Source organism: Peromyscus californicus, unplaced genomic scaffold (assembly GCF_007827085.1).
Source record: "Peromyscus californicus insignis strain IS unplaced genomic scaffold, ASM782708v3 Scaffold_12__1_contigs__length_115047231, whole genome shotgun sequence".
NCBI classification, from domain to species: domain Eukaryota; kingdom Metazoa; phylum Chordata; class Mammalia; order Rodentia; family Cricetidae; genus Peromyscus; species Peromyscus californicus.
The window spans coordinates 45,203,067-45,222,648 of NW_026294413.1; the positions used below are offsets into that span (position 1 = coordinate 45,203,067).

At 42.7% G+C, this 19,582-nt stretch overlaps 1 protein-coding gene and 1 pseudogene across 3 annotated transcripts in view; both read left to right on the top strand.

The window, feature by feature from the left end:
• Positions 1-19,582, top strand: part of Dgkh (diacylglycerol kinase eta) — a 185,865-nt gene that overhangs the window by 73,626 nt on the left and 92,657 nt on the right. For all 3 annotated transcript variants that reach the window (XM_052732665.1, XM_052732666.1, XM_052732670.1), the window contains exons 3-4: positions 16,881-16,991; positions 18,877-18,957. In XM_052732665.1, the coding sequence (XP_052588625.1) occupies positions 16,881-16,991; positions 18,877-18,957 (192 nt within the window). The remainder of the gene's footprint in view (positions 1-16,880; positions 16,992-18,876; positions 18,958-19,582) is intronic.
• LOC128108077 (uncharacterized) lies at positions 9,900-9,993 on the top strand (annotated as a pseudogene).

A 19,582-nucleotide genomic window follows, 5' to 3' on the forward strand; every position in this document is an offset into this window, starting at 1 on the left:
GAGCTGCCCAACATGGATGATGTCAACAAAAGTTGTATCCCCTGGAAGAGCAATAAATGCTCTTGTAGCAAGTTTCTTGTTGGACTGTTTTGGATCGCCAAGCCCCCAAATAATGACATGGAGACTTATTATTAATTACTAAAGCTTGGCCTTAGCTTAGGCTTTTTTCCGACTAGCTCTTATAATTTAATTAACCTGTACTTTTTTTTTTTTTTTGGTTTTTTCGAGACAGGGTTTCTCTGTGTAGCTTTGCGCCTTTCCTGGAACTCACTTGGTAGTCCAGCCTGGCCTCGAACTCACAGAGATCCGCCTGGCTCTGCCTCCCGAGTGCTGGGATTAAAGGCGTGCGCCACCACCGCCCGGCCTAACCTGTACTTTTTAATCTATGCTCTGCCATGTGGCTTGGTTACCTCTTAGTACCACACATCTGACTTGCTCTGAGTCTTACACCTAGATGCTTCCTCCTCTTCCTCTCTCCCCAGGGAAGTCCTGCCTACATTCTCCTGCCTCGCTATTGGTCGTTCAGCTTTTTATTACACCAGTCACAGAAACACATCTTCACACAGTGTACAAATATTCTGTAACATTCCTCCCTTTTTGTCTAAATAAAAAGGAAAGGTTTTAACTCTAACTCAGTAAAGCTATATATAATAAGAACAATTATCAAGCAAGAATTACATTTACAATGTCCAGTCCATTTGTATTTGGCATATTTGGGGAAAAATACTTAATTATTTATCTTATCTTGATGAATCTAAAGTTTTACAGCTAAACTAGTTTTTACAACTTATATCGCCATCCTAGAAATATCTTTTTAGACCTTAAAACTTTTTTTTTAGATACACAACTTAAGCTTTTATGTTTCTCAACCTTATAAACTTTACATCTCTTGTGTAGTTTCTTTTCTGAATTTGGTAACAAGTAAAACTGTAACTATAAATGTCTAGTCTTCAACCCCATCAAAGACCCAAGAAGGATATAATATTACCTGAGTAAACAGGAAGTACAGAGCAAACAACTCCCCAAACTATAGAAATGACAGAGACAGTTAGCTGTGTGGACAGTCACCCAAGGTTCTTCTGCAATGTTGGGGCATCCATCTTCTGTCTACAGGCTTAGAATATCTGACAGACTCTTCTGTGAAGCAGGAATTTTGAGGAACTGTCCTACCTTGTCTTGGCAAAGTTCGGCAGTTGGCTTCTTTTGTGTCCTGCTTGTCCAGTTTGGACAGCATAGTCAGCAGTTGAAGCAAGGGAGTTTCTTGCCCAGTGGCTAACTTGGCCATAATAAAAGCAAACTCCATGTGGAGGATGCCCATCATCCTTTTTTTTTTTTTTAAGTAAATTGGTACTGTCAGGAGCAGACACAACTCACTGTCATGAAAAGCCTTATGTTATTAAAACATTTTAAATGCCATATTCTGTAGGTCTCTGAAGTGTTTGAAGACCACTTATCTATTTAAAATCTATCTCTGTTTGACCTTGAAAACATACCTGACTATAAGTTTGATTGTTATAGATGACTAACTACTAACCTACATTTCTTAATTATCCTAAACAATTTGTAATAATAGCCTTTAAGGACTAGAACTTCACACTACATTTTAGAGTGAGCTGCATAGGTACAATACTTTAAACAAGAGTAGAAACATATATACAGTATGTTAAAACAAAAATAACCCTAAATTTGTATACAAAAATCCATACCAATGTAAAATATTTGAGATTAATAGTTGTGTTTTAGTTTAAAAGTAGATTTAATAATCTATTCTTTTATCCTATCAACTTTATATCTCCCCTTTTTTATCTTTTTTAGAAAAAGATCTCTGAATCTAACCTTCTTTGTTTAGTTTTCTCCCTGACCATGACCAATAACAACTTGTAACCAACCCCCCTACACACTGACAAGCATCCACTGAACAACCAGAAACCACTCACCCCACCTCTTGGGAATGTGAGTATTGTGTTTTCTAGGCTGCTTCCTGTTGTCTGGGATGATGACATCTTTAGGAGACCCTGAGAAAATTGGGATAATGATCAAGCCCTGGGATTGCTAACTGTATCATTTGTTGTCCAGTCTCTGTGGGATGGGAAAGTGTAGAGCTTATCTGAGATCCTGGCTGGAGTAGTCTGTGAGGCTGTAACTGTAACTGTCTTTCTCAGCTAGTGGCTTTGAAGTTGTTTTGAATGTAGATTTTTGCGGAAACTGCAAAGAGGCATTCTGAGAAACTGGATCACCTGGACTACTTGTCTTTATTGGTGTCTGGTCCTTTTGTTTTGAAAACATACAAAGTTTTAAAGATAACATACATTTCTGTATTAACACAAGTATGGAATGTGCAATGTGTACAAATTAGCTAAAGATGATTTTCTGTTCTGTGTTTGAGCAGGTAAAAGTCATGTGTCTTACTTTATAATTACGTTTGGACTGTATAACCAAACTGTAATGTAAATGTACATCTCTATCCATGCCATATGAAAGGATGACATGTAATAATAAGTCATGAGGACTCCATAGCCAACAAGATTTATCATGCCTCATCTAGTCTTAGGGATGGTTCCATGTTGAGGGATCAGTCTTTCTTGGCTTTTTCTTTCATGTCTGCAGCCAAGATCCTCAGGATCTAGTCAAATCTGATTTCAATTAACTTTGAAGGAATCCAAAGCTTTTTGTTTCCTGTGGAAACAAAAGTATAACCTGTCTCCCAATGCAACACATTTTCTGACTTCCTTTCTGAAGTTTAGACATTCTTAACATATATAGGTTGGTTTAATTTGGCAATTTTTTTCCTGCAATCCAGTATCTCAGCAACTGCTGTTTTTTGTACATTAGTTTTTAAAAAATTCAAAGTCAACAAAGCACCACACAGGATCCAGACCCCCTGTATATCTCCCATATTTATGTGACTTCTTTTTATATTACTTTACTCTTTCTTTAAAGACTTCACTTTATTACTTTTAAACTATTTATTCATTTATTTTATGACTGTCTATATCCTTTTTTTTTCTTCTTTTTTTGCTCCTAAAAACAATTTTAAACGTATTGTGCCTGGTTAGAGGATTTTTTTTTCAGTCTGGTCCTGACGTTTTGCCTGTCTGCCGCCACACAGTTGCAGCCTTCTCTGACCCAGGGAGACAAATCATTGCTAGGCTACCACCGAGGAGTGGTGCTGGTGGCTGGCTCTGCCTGCCTGGGTTCCATGAAAGCCTAGCCTCATGCCAGTGGGGGAAGGAGGGTGGGTAAGGAGGGGTAGCCGCATTTACTACCCCAGCTCTGGGAAGTTGCTGAGCCCAGTTTCCAGAGTCCCCGTGAGAGGCAGCCGACTGTTGTGAGTGCTCGTAGAGAGGCCCAGGCAGCCACTGTGGCAGCACTGGCTGGTGTGGCTTCTCTGTCCCTGTGGTCATACCACACATTGGAGGGCCAAATGTAGTAGTGCTTTCTCGTCGGGACAGCCAGCCCACAAATAATGACACAGAGACTTATTAGTAATTGTAAAAGCTCGACCTTCGCTTAGGTTTGTTCCTATTTCTTGTAACTTAAATTAACCCATACTTTTTAATCTACGTTTTTTTACAAGGCTCGTCACCTCATCTCTCCAATGTCCATCCTGCTTCCTCTGTGTCTGGCTGGTGACTCCTCCTTCTTCCCAGAGTTCTCTCTCTGCACGGAAGTTCTGCCTATCCTCTCCTGCCTCGCTATTGGCCATTCAGCTTTTTATTACACCAATCACAGCAACACGTCTCCGCACGGTATACAAATATTCCACAACATCCTCTTAACCTGTGAGCCATCTTCCTAGCCCCATGAAGACAGACTTCCAGTTTTAGAGATATGGAGTGAAACAGGCTCTTCTTTGTAGTTTGTGTTTGACCACCTGATAAACAAAATTATATATTGGATATATAAGTGTTGGGTCAAGTAAGGAAGGATAGAAAATCCACTATCCTTTTCATTTCACTGTTTACAAATAGTCACTGTACACATTTTACAGGTATAGTAGTCACCATACATGTTTCACAGATATCTCCTCCCTATGCCGCCTGTTAGGGTTTGAGTGTAAAACTGTGTGTGTGTGTGTGTGTGTGTGTGTGTGTGTGTGTGTGTGTGTGTGTGCCATGTGTTTGCACACTGGTTTCTGGCTACCGGCACTGTTTTGGGAGATGGAAACTTCGGAGTAGAAGGCCTGACTGGTGGGGATGAGTCACCGGATGGGGGTATTTGAGGGTTGTAGCCTGACATCCTGCCTCCCTCCTTCTCCTTTTTTGGGAGACAGGGTCTCACTGTGTAGCACTGACTGGCCTTGACCTCACAGAGCTCTACCTGCCTCTGCTTCCTGTGTGCTGGAATCACAGGTGTTGCCGCCACTCCTGGCTCAGACCCTGCTTCTCCACCTCCTGAGGTGCTGAGAGATGAACCAGCCATAAGTTCCTGCAGCCATCACTCTTGCTGCTGCGGAAGGAACAACCCCAGCTGTGTGGCCCTCTCTGCCATAATGGGCTGTGTCCTAAACTGAGCCCAGATAGACCTCTCCTCCCTTGTAGGTACGCTGTCCTCAGTGATGAAGTAGCATACACACTTCATAGGTATACCCCCTTCATACACCACCCAAGAACAATATTAATGCTGATGAGATGGGTGCCTCCCCTTAATGGTAGGACGGTAGTGCTTAAAAACAGAGTGACTCCCTGCATGGGACTGACCCAGGCCTTCTGCATATACCCAACAGTTGTGTAGCTTTGTCCTCTTGTGGGACTCCTAACAGTGGAAACAAAGGCTGTCTCAGACTCTTTTACTGGCTTTGGGACCTTGCTCCTCCTACTGGGTCACCTTGCTCTGCCTTAATACATGGGGAGGTGCTTAGTCTTACTGCAACTTGATATGCCATGTTTTGTTGATCTCATAGGAGACCTGCCCTTTCCTAAACAGAAATGGAGGGGGAGTGGATTGGGGGGGGGTGGGAATAGAGGGGAGATGGAGATAAGGGACTGGGAGGAAAGGATGGAGGGGAAACTGAGGCCAAGATGTAAGATAAATAAATAAATTTATTAAAAAAACAAACAAAAAACCAGAATGGTTCCTAATATGGGGGCAAACTCCACATTATTCAACAATTGAGTGCTTACACTGGCCACAGTGGCATTTGCACATGAAAAAGACAGGCTGACTACAGCAGGCACTCCTGGCTCCAGTCCTCAGAATGGAGCCAAGTCTTCTGCCCAGGCTGCCTGGAACAGTGCCTAAAAACAGCCTAGAGTTCTGGTTTTACCAAATGGCTGTTTGAATATCAGTCTTCACTCACTTTCTTGCTCACTGAATAATTATTCTAAACTCCTGATAAGGCCAAGCCGAGTGGTAAGTTCTGGTCCCACGGTGGCAAACGTAGGTGAGCATGGGCCCTGTTCCAGCCAGACTTCTTGGGAAACATTTCCACAGTGGCTTTGCCGGTTTGCACTCCCACCAGCAGTGAATGAGTGTTCCCCTTACCCCAGTCCTCGCCTACATGGACTGTCATTTGTTTATTGATCTTGGCCATTTGACTGGAGTAAGATGAAATCTCAAAGTAGTTTTCGTTTACATTTCCCTGATGTCCAAGGATGTTTTATGTAGAGTGGTTCTTAGCTGTTTGTGTTTCATCTTTTGGGAACCCTGTTTAAATATGGATTATTTTCATTCTTCAATGTGCAGCTATCCAGTTTGATTAGCACTGTTTGTTGAAGATGCTGTCTTTTCTACAGTGTGTATTTCTGGCTTCTTTGTAAAAAAAAGAAAAAAATATCAGGTGCCTATAGGTATATGGAGTTCTGTCTGGGTCTTTAATTTTGTTTCCTTGATCAATGTGTCTGTTTTTGTGCCGATTTCATGTTGTTTTTATTACTGTAGTTCTGTAATATAGTCTGGGATGGTGAGACCTCCAGCGGTAGTTTTATTGTTAAGGATTGTTTTAGATAGTCTAGGTTTTTGTTTTTTGTTTAAGATTAATTTTTCAATTTCCATGAAGAATTGTGTTGGAATTTGATGAGGGCTGCACCGAATCTGTAGATTGCTTTTGGTAAGATGGCCAGTTTGATAGTAATAATCCTACCAATCCATGAACATGGGAGATCTTTCAAGTTCTGATACCTGCTTCAGTTTCTTTCTTCAGTGTCTTAAAATTTTTATCATACAAGTCTCTCACTTGCTTTAGAGTTATCCCAAGATTTTTTTTTGAGGCTATTGTGAAATGAATTGTTTCCCCGATTTCTTTCACAGTCCATTTGTCATTTGTATATAGGAAGGCAGTATGGTGATTTTTGTGTGTTAATTTTGTATCTTGCTACTTTGCTGAAAATATTTATATGCTATAGGAGTTTCTGGGAAGACTTTTTAGGGTCAGTTATGTATACTATCATATTATCTGCAATTAAAGATACTTGGATGACTTCTTTCTTATTATTTATAACTCATTCACCTCTTTCAGTTGTCTTAATGCTCTAGCTATATTGAATATGTATGGAGAGACTAGACAACCATGTCTTGTTCCTGATTTTAATGAATTGCTTTGAGTTTCTCTCTACTTAGGTTGTTGTTGGCTGTGGGTCTGCTGTAAATTCACTATATTATGTTGAAGTATGTCCCTGTATTCCTGATCTCTCCAGGACTTTTATCATGGAAGGATGTTGGATTTTGTCAAAGGCCTTTTCTTTCTCTAATGAGATGATCATGTGGCTTTTGTCTTTCCATCCTGTTTATGTGGTGAATTACATTTATTGATTTTGTTTGTTGACCTATGACTGAATTTCTGGGATAAATCCAACTCGGTTATGGTGGATGATCTTTTTGGTGTGTTCCTGATTGGTTCGCAGGTATTTTATTGAGAATTTTGTATCTGTGTTTATAGGGGATATTGATCTATAATTTCCTTATTTTCTTCCCTTTTTGTTGTGTCTTTGTGTGGTTTGGGTATCAGGGTAATAGTGACTTTGTAAAAAGAATTTGGAAGATGTTCATTCAGTTTCTATTTTGTGTAACAATTTGAGGAGTATTTTCATTAGTTCTTTGGGGTCTTGTAGAATTTCTCCTGAATCCATTTTGTACTGGTGTTTTTTGTAGTTGGGTGACTTTTAATTACTACTTCTATTTTGCTAGGGGTTATGGATCTGCTAAGTTATTTATTTCATCCCAGTTAACACTGGTAGGTGGTATATATCAAGAAACATATCCATTTTTTAGGCTTTCCAGTTTGTTTGGTGGAATATAGATTTTAAAGTGTGCCATTATGATTCTCCAAATTTCCTCAATGTCTGTTATTATGTCTCCTTTTTTGAATCTCTAGACATAAACTTCTGAAATACAGTTTCAGTCCTAGGACATCTGTGTGCATACACAGTTCCTGCAAAGAATTTTATTTGCTCTAAGCAAGGGGTGGAAAATGAGCAATTTCACAGCTTTGACATTGGACTGAAAACAGTCTTAGAAATCCAGCAAGATACAAATGAAATGTTTAAATATTTTTTTTAATGATTTGTTTTGTTTTGTTTTTTTGAGGCAGGGTTTTGCTCCGTAGTCTAGGCTGTCTTAAAACTCACTATCTTCTTGCCTCGGCTTCCTGAGTGCTAAGGTTATCTCTTATCCTGCAAATCTTGAGAACAAAATTAAAATGATACTTGTTTTATTTACTTAGGGGTGTATTTGTCTGTATTGTGGGAGACCAGCCCCTGCCTTTTACAGGGTTCCTATGAGGAGGAGAGAGGAATAAGGAACTTGTAGATAGAATGATAGGCTTAGTGGAGAAGAAGAAAGACAGAAACGCAGGATAGCCTCGGGAGGGCCTGGATCCTTATCCACCGGCCCTGAACTTTGTTCAAAAGCGCTTTTTATAACAATGCCAAAGGATGAGGCAAAAGACCTCCCCATTGCTAGATACGGCCAAGTGTAGACCCTTCCAAACACCTGGTACCCAGGCCCATTGTTCAAACCATCCTCTTATGCAGCCCTGCTGGTAAATCAAGCTCAGATTTTCTCACGAGGAAACCTCTATGGGCTCCCACACCGTATGTGTGTGTGTACACGTGCACGTGAGTGCGCCAGCAAGCACATTTTCGAGGGCACATAGGTGTCACGGCATGCTTGTGGAAGTCAGAAGACAGCTGCTTTAGGAGTCAGTTTTTTCCTGACACCATGTAAGTTCTGGGTATTGAACTCAGGTCATCAAGGCTTGACTGTAAGCGCCTTTACCTGCTGAGCCATCTTGCTTGCTCTGTTTTCATCGTTTGTCACCATAACTTTCTGATCAAGATTATCTTCTATACTTGTTGTTATCTGTTGTTCTAGCTCAATATATTGAATATAGTTGTGTGATTTTTTTTCAAAACGGACTCTTGTTTCTTTACTTTGTATACTCACTATTTGTGAAGCCGCGGGGCTCCTCCCCCACCCCGTGTTCTTTTTCTTTAACCACATACTGATCACATGGACAGATTTTCTAGAGTTGTGACCGTAGTCCTTTTTGTCCTGTTCCTTTGATAAGGAATGTCTTCAGCCATACATGCACAGACGTTTCCTTTTGAGGACTGACTTTCACGTGAATAACTATGCCCCAGTTTAATCTTGTTGACTCACGGCCCGCAGAGGACAAAAAGAGTATTTTTTCCCTCTTTTCTTGTTTTCTTCAATAATTTTAAATAAATTGTGTTTGTGTACTATAACAGGTTTATCTGGGGTGAGGCCTGGAGATGTCTACCCCATCTATGCTGGGAATTTGGCTGGCTTTTATAGGCCTTGTGCTGGTAACCATTGCTGCTGGAAGTTCATAATTATGACAGCCACATCATGTCCAGAAGGTCACATGTGACAGCTCTCCTCCCCATTCTCTGATTCAGACATTATTCCTACCTCTTGAAGATGTTTTCTGAGTCTTACCCCTACCCTAGTGCGTGCGTGTGTGTGTGCGTGTGTGTGTGCGTGTGTGTGTGTGTGTGTGTGTGTGTGTGTGTGTGTGTGTGTGTTGGGGGAGATAATGGAGACGTCCTGTTTACCACTGAGTGTTCTCCGCACTCTGCCCAGGCATGCATCTTTCCACTGAACTGCTGCCCACTGTAAACGAAGCTTCTCTGACTAAGGTCAAGAGCAGCCCAAGTCTATGGGTGTACCCATACATATTTAGAAGGCAATTTGACAACCTCCATTTAGGTTCTACCCTAGAACTTATGACCTCCCCAGCCACAGGTTCTTGACCAGGATCATTGCACCAGACATGAAATTGCTCCCTGTGGAGCAGTCTTCAAATCCCACCAAAAAGTAGTTAGTTATCCTGTAGCAGCCGTACCCCTATTGCGTCAGTAGACACTTCTGCTTGGCAGGTTAGTATTGCAGCATGCACTGGGTAAGACGATTGACCCAGCTTAATGGGGATGTTAGTGCCATTTAGAGTAAGAGCTGCTGTCAAGAATAGCTTAAGGGTGAATTAGGGAAGCAGAGGGTGGGGAGGGTGAGTGCATCCTCCAGGGAAGAGAAGCCTTTCCCGGCAGGCCATGGGGCTGCATCAAGGGTGAGAGCAACCGCTTTCAAGACAGAAACTAAGGGGAGGAGGCTTAGAGCAAAGGGAGCCTGGAAGCCACAGGAAAGAGGCCCAAGAACATCACACCCAGTCTTTGCCGATGCCCATGGGGGTGTGGATTTGGTAGTGCAGGCAGCAAAGGCCTAAACTATTTAGGGTTTCATTTTAGAAGAATCTTAATAACCGTGAGGAGGCTGAAGTGTAGGTTATTTGTGTCTTCTTGAAATAGTGCTTGTATAAGAGAAATAGATCCATTTTTAACTTCATTTTTTCTTCTTCGTTATGTTTAAAAGAACTTTCAATTATGTATTTTTATTTAACCCTTCATTATCTTAAACAGAACTTTACAAAAATCCCCAAACACATGCTCGATTCGGTGGCACATATCCTAACACTGTAATGATACAAAGAAGATTAGCAAGGAGGGCATGCAAATTTGTGATGTGTTCCTTATTTTTGCTAGCCCCACCCAAAGAAACAGTCCAGACATGAAACTATTGAAGAGAGTCCTTAAAAACTGTGATAGAGATGCTGAAGAGTAGCTGACCACAGTTGATGGCTTCGAGCAGGGCGGTGGGGAAGGACTCAGTTTCCTTTAAGGGTCTGGCCACTGGAATTTTGACCATGCTCCAGTGGGTATATAGGCAACACAAATTGGATTTGGTGTTTTTGGTTTTTTTCCTCTTTTTTTCTTTTTTTTTTGGGGGGGGCACCAGGGTGGGATGGTGGACCAGGGAGGAATGGGAAGCAAGTGTGATTGGGGTCCATTGTATGAAATTCCCAAATAATTAATAAAAATATTATGCTGGGGGAAAAGTCCTGATACATGTACTACTGTCATTTGAATTTCCCAATGATTTATTCTCGGGACAAGTTAGATTTTTGTCATGGACTTAACACTGTCTACACCTGAGGAGTCTAGGATGCTACCCCAAGCGACTTGAGATGCTTCAGCAAGGTGGTACTTCCTGCGTCCCCTTCCTATCCTCGCCCCTTGGCAGTAACTGAAGGATTTCCCTGCCTCTCTCCTCAGAGTGTCTTGAAGTAGACTGTATCAGAGGGCCATGATTGTTCTCTATGCATGTGAGAGAAACAGCAACTATCTGAGGAGGCCAGATTGATAGTAACTCATCCGATGCCACAGGGCATCGTGGCTGAGGCCTGCTTCCGTGTGGGCTCCACAGTGGTCCTTGTCTGGTCTGAAAGGCAGCCTTGCGGTAGGCGCCATTAGTGAGTGTTTAGACTTGGACTGGGGAGAGAGGTGACCCTTGACCCTCAGTGTGGTTTTGTTCTCTGTCCCATCACCGATTTTGTTCAAAGACACCACACTCCCCTCTTAAAGAACATTTTGTCCATATTCCAAGGGCTTTTTGGGTCTATTAGCGAGTTTTATACCTTTTTCCTTTAAAAAATATTTATTTTCAAAAAAGTAAAAAAAAGTTTACCCTACTTAATGCTTATAAATACACATTTCAGTAGTGTTTGGTATAGTTACATTGCCTAGCAATATGATCTTTATTTAGTTATTTGGCAGCTTCACACATGTATATAATGTGTCTGGTTCCTCTCTCTTCCTAATCCTTTCTTATCTTCTCCCACCCCACCAAAGCCCCCCTCCTCCCTACTAGCCCCATTCCTGACTTGAGTTTTGTTGTGTGACTCATGTTTAATCAGAGCCCTCTGTGTGGCTGTTGGACTTGGGGTTATCTGTTGGAGTCTAGTTATCAGGGGGTATACAACTAAAGATAGTGATTCTCCTCTTGCCCTGAATTTGTCCGTAAGTTAAGCAGTGAGGGGTAGGATCCCTCACCCCAGAACCCCTCCTCTATTTTTGCACAATGCAATCTTTTTGTTTATGTACTAGTACCTCAGATGCCTTTCAGATCAGAGAGTTTTTATGTGTTGAAATAAGCTAAACAAAATCGATTTTCTTCACCAAAGTGACAACAGTATTTTTCATGTTAGATAAGCCACAAAGCATTTATTTTTGTGTGTTTTGCCTTTAAATCAAGACAAGGCTCTAGTTCCTATCATGAGCAAAGAAGAAAATGCACAAGCCAGTGGGCTGTGTGAATGCTGATAGGTGACTGTGAAGCCGAACGAGATGTGTCCACTGAAAAGCTCAGGAAACAGACAAACCGCTCAGCTGCAGGCCACTTTTCTCATTTTAACCATACGTGCTGAGTTAGGATTATTTTAAAAGAATAACTGACTCATTAATCACCCATTGGAGCTTTCATAAATGTGGTCATTGATACTCCCTTCCCAGGGTCTTAGTCACTGTTCGATTGCTGTGAAAGGACATCATGACCATGGCAACTCTTATAAAAGAAAACATTGAACTGGGGCTGGCTTACAGTTTCAAGGCTTAGTCCATTGTCATCATGGCGGAGAGCATGGCGGAGAGCATGGCAGCAGGCAGGCGTGGGGCTGGAGGATAGCTGAGAGCTATAACCTGGGCCACAAGCAGAGAGAGAGAGAACCATTGGACCTGGCATGGGCTTTTGAAACCGTACAGCCCACCCCCAGTGACACACTTCCTCCAACAAGGGCATACTTTCCAAACCTTATAGTCCTTTCAAATAATGCCACTCCTAGATGACTAAGCATTCAATTATGGTGGCCTGTAGGGGCCATAATCACCACACTGCTATAGTGTCTAATACCATTCTTCCCACATTCCTTCTTAACCTTTCTATGATTTCTGTCCTTCTTTGAGTCACGAGTGTATGCTTTCTGAAGCTCCAAGCCATGAAACCGAATAGATTAAGATGGGAAACTATTGTTTGGCTATTAGAAGTTATTAAGGTGTAAGTAAGATCTTCCATAGTCTCAAGCTAAAATAACCTTATTACCAAGATGGTTCCCCCTGGCCAATTACTGTTTGAAGTAAGCTAGGAGGAATAGGAAACACAGAGTGAAACTGTTATGTTTCTGTTTGTATGTGTGTGTGTGTGTGTGTGTGTGTGTGTGTGTGTGTACAGGTGTGTGAAGGTCAGAGGTCAGTGCCAGGTATTTTCCTCAGCTGCTCTCCATCTTAGTTTTTGAGACAGAGTTTCTCAGTGAACCTGGAACTTGCTGACTGGCTAGTGAGCCCCAAGGATCGTCCCATCTTGACCTCTCCAGCTGCATCGAAGTCAATTTTCTCACAAGTAGAGCTTCAGTTCAAAGGCGGGGGAGAGGAGAGCCTTGTGCTCTTAAGGATCCAGTAGAAGAGAGGGCCCTGGGATTTGGTCACAAGGTAGACTTCCCCGAGGACTCGATCAAAAAGGCAAATGTAGGTCATGGCAGATGTGCCCTCAGTGTGAACTTGGTCCAGAGGCTCATGGGTCACAGGGAGGGCTGCAGCCTTGGCGCCTCACCAGTGCCCTCTGTGGTTGGTGACGACCTGGGACTCTGCCTCTACTATGGAGTCTCTCCCAGAGGAGCTGTCACAATCAGTGTGACACGACTAGTGACCATTTGTTTCAAACCTTCCTAATCAGACCTTCTAACATCCGGCACGCACGCAGAGAATTTCTCCTTGCTACCAGACTAGGCTCTTGACGAGGGGTGACAGTTCTTTGCAGTTGGATTTAAGGCTTTTAGCAGAAGGAACATACGCTGTTTGGTTGACTGGAAGGAGGAGCTAGGAGGTGGAAGAAGGCAGAGCAGGCGGGAGGCTGAGAGGGGATGTGTGCCGTGTGGTGTCATATGAGTTGTTATATCTCATCATGCGGCCTAAGGAGTGAGAGTCTCTTCATAATTTGTAGCGTTTTATCTAGGTCCTGGGCGAGCTTTTGAGATGAGCCATCTTGCTTGTACAACTCAAGGAAGGTGCCAGAATGTGGGCTGGTTGGATCTGTTAGGATGGTAACCCTGGTGGATAGTCCCCACTTTATCTGGTCTTGCCATGTTGGCTCCAAGAGCGAGCGGGTCAGAGCTGTTCCTGGGCGGTCTTGACTTCAGAAGGAAGTCGTGGTTTTCACCATTCACTGTAGCATGGTAGCCTTTCCATCGCACTCCTCACTGAATGTAAGGATGGACCTTTGAGCTGTGCTTCTCCAAAGCCTGCTCCTCCCCACCTCTACCACCATCACCCCAGCCTACCGCCATGTTCTCACCAGTTTTCTGCAGTTAGCTGTATGAGATGAAGTCTCCTGGGCTTGGCTGTCCAGCATGCCCAGTAGAAGCTCCTCTTCTGCCTCAAACATTTCACTAGCCCTTTGTACTTACAGTAAAAGGCAAGTTCCTCCTCATGGCTGGCAGATCCTGACTCATCTCTTACAACTTCATGTCTTGATATTTTCCATCCACTCCAGCCGTTATTTGCCTTGACAGTGGCTGGTGAACACTTACTTACCTTTTCCAGGAAGCTCTTAGAATTCATGCCTGGAAAATACTCTCTTGAACTTAATAGCACAATGAAATCATCATCATAATAATACTTGGTGCCACTTACTGAGATTTTCTGTAGGCCAAATACTGTTCTAAGTGCTCTCCAGACGCACTGTATCATGAACTTTAAAGCAATAAGCTTATAAAGTTGCTATTATGGCCTTCTGTTTTTGGATAGAAAATGTGGCCATAGAGAAGTGGGGTGTCCTAGATTCATGTTGTTAGTGTGTTGTAGAGCCTGGCTTGAAGTCTGTCAGATTCTAGACCCGTTCTCTGGTACTGAAGTTTCATAAGTATTTTGTTACCATTGAATTGCAGTGATTTCCCGGTGGACGCTCTCAGAACACACCACAAAGTGAACCTGAAACTCAAAGTAAACATCAACGTGACCTCATTACCTTCCCAGCAAGAAACTTCTCTCAGATTTTTTAGCTTATTGATAATATAAGGCATTATTATTAAAGTTACAAATAAACTCTGAAATCACACAAGGTTCATCTCAGCCATTCATACAGGCCCCATTAGCACGTGGGAGGTAGTGTCCTGGGCATTTGAGATACCCCCATGGAAGTCTAGTGGGACAATTTTTAACTTTGTTTTTCCGCATTGCTTTTGCCTTTCGAGGCTCACTGTAGCATTATTATTCTGGCATTGAATTCAGAATAAGTGTGAGCTGTCCTGGACCCCTCTTGAAGACAGTGTTATGATGTGTCTCCTGAGGACAGTCTTATAGATAGGCTCTGGAGTAGTCTGCCTCTCTCTTTCCTTTCTCCTTTTCTTCCAATTAATGTGAAACATTAAATTTTTACTACATATAATAAACTCAGGGACTTAGTATTTCAATACAGATTGTAAAATAAGTAAATTACATTGTGGAAATATTTTGTGGGTAAGCACAGAGAATGAGAACATATTGTAGTGTCAAACAGGTGGCCATTGAGATGAGTCTCACTGAGATCAAGGTTTGAAGGAAGCTGGACCTGGTGGTATGCCCTTGTAATCCCAGTTTCGGGGAGGCAGAGACAGGAGAACCTTTGGAGCTCAGTGGTCAGCCAGGTTTGTCTCTCTGGTGTGCTCCAGGCCAGTGAGAAACCCCATCTTTTAAAGGTAGATGGTGCCTGAGGAATGACACCCACAAATATTATTTGGCCTCTACTCGCATGCACACACATGTGCATGCATCAAGGACTTGTATCAGGACAGAAATGAACATCCTCCCCTGGCCCAAAGACTTGAAGTGCAAGAGTTAACTGGATGAGGGAAGAGCAGGACAGGCCCAGACAGTAGCCAGTACCTAGGCCTGAACCATGCTTTTCCAATTAAGAGCAAAAAGGGTAATTGTAGATAAGTCCAAGAGAGTCAAAGACTAGGTGGGGTCTGAGAGCTTGGAGGATTTTGCTGGGAACAGTAGGAGTGAACTGACATTCTATAAAGCACTCAGCAGAATCCAGTCCAGAGTCACAGAGGCCCTCCTACCTCTCCAGGCACATCTCCTGCTGTCTCCCTTGGAAACGCTTCTAGATATTTGCTCCAGAATGCCCTCTGAAGAGTCCCAGGTGTCTATGCTGTCTTGAGTCTGTGCCAGTTTGCTTTCTGTTGCTGGGACAAAATACGTGGGGAGAGCAATTGAAAGAGAAGGTTTTGTTTTGGTTCACGGTTCTGGAAGTTTCAGTCTGTGGTCATTTGGCTCTATTACTTGTGGCCTGTGGTAAAATGGAGCATTGTGGGAAGGAACCCATGGCTGAGCCAAGCTGCTCATCTCAGGGTATCAGGGTGTGGGGACATGGAGATTGAGAGAGGTTGGTGACCAAATGTATCCATTTGCTGTTCTTCCCCCCTCCCCCCCCTCCCCGCCCCTGTGAATGACCCAGTTCTTTCAGGTAGGCCCTACCCTTCCATCTCCTAATGGCTTAGCAATAGATCGATGGATTAGTGAAGTCCAAGCCCTCAAGATTGACCTCTTCCTCTAAACACAGACACATTGGTGACCAAGCCTTCAACATGTGAGCCTTTGAGGGACACTTCAGATACCCCAAATATGCTTTTTGTTGTTGTTGTTGTTGTTGTTGTTGCATGAAGGCCTCCCATGGAGGCTGCCTCAGGGAGCCCTTCCTCGACTCCCACTTAGGCTGGCTGCCTGAAATATTCTTTCCTTTCCGAGCTACCACACATAGTTCTTTGTGTATGTGTTTGCCGTAATAGCTAACCTCTAACAGCGTCTGTTGTTTATCACACTAGCCTGTCCATTCTACCCTGCTGACATCCCCTTTGTACAAATGAATATGCAGATGTTCATAACTTGCCTAAGTTCTTCAGTTACTTGTACTGAAGCTAGGAATTACACATGGGTGTGGCCCCAGAGGCCATTTGCTCCAGAGGTCAGCATATGACCCGCCACCTCTAACATTCTCGCCCTATATAAGCTGTGTGGAAGTCACACCCATTGCAGATGTTCGTTTGTGTGCGTGCGCCTTTCATCCTGTCTACGAATGCTTTTGTTAAATTAATTAATTTGTTCTTTGACGGTTTAATTGATGAATTTGATTATCCTCACCCCTACCTTCTTTTATCTCCTTCTTTACCCTGCCCCCACCCCTGTCTCTTTCTCACATTCATGTCTTTTTGTTTTATTTTGTGTCCCACTGTGTCTGTGTGGCCTTGGGTTTGGGACTGTCCAGGGGAGCCTGGTGGATTCACCAGTGGGTACGTAGATGAAGACAATGACTCTCTGTCTCCCACAATCGATCAGTAGCCGATTCCGCCTGCAAATTCTTTGGGAACCGTGTGAAATTCTCTTTTACTTTCTGGTACTTTATGTACATTCTCTTGATTGGCCTGTGATGTGAACAAAACATCGCTCTTGGCATTTGTAAGATGTCGGCCATGGTGTTCGGAATTCCGGGTTCTGAATGGGATTTGGTTCTGGGTTGGGGTTTCACCCTGTCATTGTGCTCTGTTCTGTCCCCAGACCAGCATTAAAGAGGGACAGCTGCTGAAACAAACCAGCTCCTTCCAAAGGTGGAAAAAGAGATACTTCAAACTTCGAGGCCGGACACTTTATTACGCAAAAGACTCAAAGGTAACTCCACAAGATGGATCCCAAGCACTGTGTGTCATGACTAGATCTAAACCTAGATCCAAGCTGCGTTTGTCTTGGATCCTCGTTATAGTTTAGCTGTCCTCATCGGGATTTTAAGTGTGGTCATCTTGCACTCCACCTCAAGGGGGAGCTATCGAGTCATAGGGGTAGCTAGCCTAATGGGTTTTGATTTTTTTCTTCTAATTAAAATAAGTTATAAATAACTTAGAATGAATTCAAAACGTTGAATTTTTACCTTTTAAATCTTTTTCTGATTATAAGAAAGTGAGAGGTTGTTATAGCTGTTAGAAATGTACGTTCTGTGGGCAGATGTAAGTTCATAGCCCAACTCATGCACAGTCCACAATGTGCCTGTGGCTATCATGTGCTACCAAGAGAAGTCTGAAGATAACATACATGCCGAGTGCTTTCACAATCCTGGGCACAAATAATCTCTTCATTATGGTAGCAATTAAGAGTTAAAAAAAAATCACATTGTAATAAAATTGAGACTTAAAGTAATTTTTATGTAACAGTTGCATGACATAATAATGTAGTTTGGGAAGAAGATTCCCTATTAAAACTGATATTTTAATGTTGCCTGAAAAGAAAACATTAGGATGCCAGAGGAATAATCATTTCCATTTTTAAAAATGCATGTTCCTGATATAATCAGTAGAGTCATTAGTAGAAGCTGAGAACGTAACCAGTCAGCAAACCTAATTCTTGGTTTGTGGAGCAGCAGTAGAACTGAATAACTGAATGCTCAGGTTAAAGTAATAACAAAATCCAGTAATCTTATTTTCAAAGCCTAATGTTGACTGTTGTCCCCGCCGCGGCTCCATGGTGTCTTTGCACATTCCTCCGTAGAAACATCGACCTCTTGATTACCCGTGACTGTGGCTCTGTGCCCCGTGAAGGTGCCCCTCGCATAGTCCCATCTATGAGATGACGAATTTGTTTTCTGCTGAGAACACTGTTGGTGACTTTGCATAGCCTTTCCCTAGGACTCCAGTCCTCCATGTTTAAGAGTCTATCTCGCACTGCAGTGAATTGTCTGTTTCATATACTGGCCACATTGTACGCCCCTTCCAGTTTGGGAGCAAGTCTAGTTGAATTAAAGTAAACTAATAACGTTATAGTAAACTTAATGTAATCCCCTTAGTATAACTCCCTGGTTGGGAGAGTAGACCCTACAGGAAGGGGAGACACGTTTCTCTGCAGCCGTGGAGGTGAATTCCACTTGTGTGGGAAGTTCACTGACTTGAAAGCTGAGCAGCGACCAACTCACTAAAAAAGGGGAAGATGCATGCATGTGTTCACACTTCCTAATGCCTAATTTGTTCTTTGAAAGAAGTCCCATTTTTTTTCCTGGAGCTTTCACCACTTTTTGATTAAAATAATATTTAAGAGCATGAGAGAAACATGGTCTTCTGTTTGCAGAACAGGGTCACCATCTTATTTGGACACTTTTTGATAGACAAGGACAATAAGGTCCAAAGCATTTGGTCCAGATCACCGTGATCTGAGCCAGGGCTAGTTCTCAGTCTCCACTCAACAAACCTGTGAGCAACGACGCCTTCGACTGCCTGCAGAGTTGCCTCAGGCTTTAGGGTATGAGAGGGTGAGTGTGTGTGTGTTGGTTCTTGAGTTGGTTCTTCTAACCATAGCAGATAGGCTTCCAGAAGTCGGCGGTCCGTTGTGTAGGGTGGCCATGTTGAACAGACTCATTCTTCCCGAGACAGACTTGTGTAGCATCCCTAAGTTGGCATTCATTTTTGATCCCTAATTCTTGATATCACTTTCATTGTTGTGGGCTGAGAGTGAAAATGTACTGAAGAGCAAGCTCTCCACATAATCCGTTTGTGTTCTTGTTTATCAACAGTCCTTGATATTTGATGAAGTTGACCTCTCAGATGCCAGCGTCGCTGAAGCAAGCACCAAAAATGTCAACAACAGCTTCACGGTATGGTTATGTCCTCTGTTCCGGCTGTGGGGTGGCAATTCTTAAGCATGTGCAGACGCTTGGTTCAGTCCTTGCTGACACAATTAACTCTAATCAATATGTTTTACATTCTAACAACAAACATATGATCAGTTATTGGCTCAGTAAACTTGGGTCTAAATGTGTTTTTCAAATATATATATTTGAATATGTACATTTAAAGATATTCCTCTCTCTCTCTCTCTCTCTCTCTCACACACACACACACACACACACACACACACACACACACACACACACACACAGTGGCTCATACCTGAAATCCTAGGAGGCTGAGGCAGGAAGATTGCCATGAATTCCAGGGCAGCCCTGGGCTACACAGTGAAACTGTTTTAAACAAACGAACAAACAAACAAACAAACAAGGATTGTTTTCTTCTTCACTTTTATTTTTGTTGTTGGTTTGGTTTTTGATACAGGGTTTCTCTATGTAGCTCTGGATGTCCTAGAACTTGCTCTGTAGACCAGTTGACTCACAGAGATCCGCCTGCCTCTGCCTCCTGAATACGGGGATTAAAGGCGTGTGCCGCCACTGCCCAGCTCCTTTTCACTTTTCAGTTTTTGTGTTTTTAAAGTTTGTACTTCTT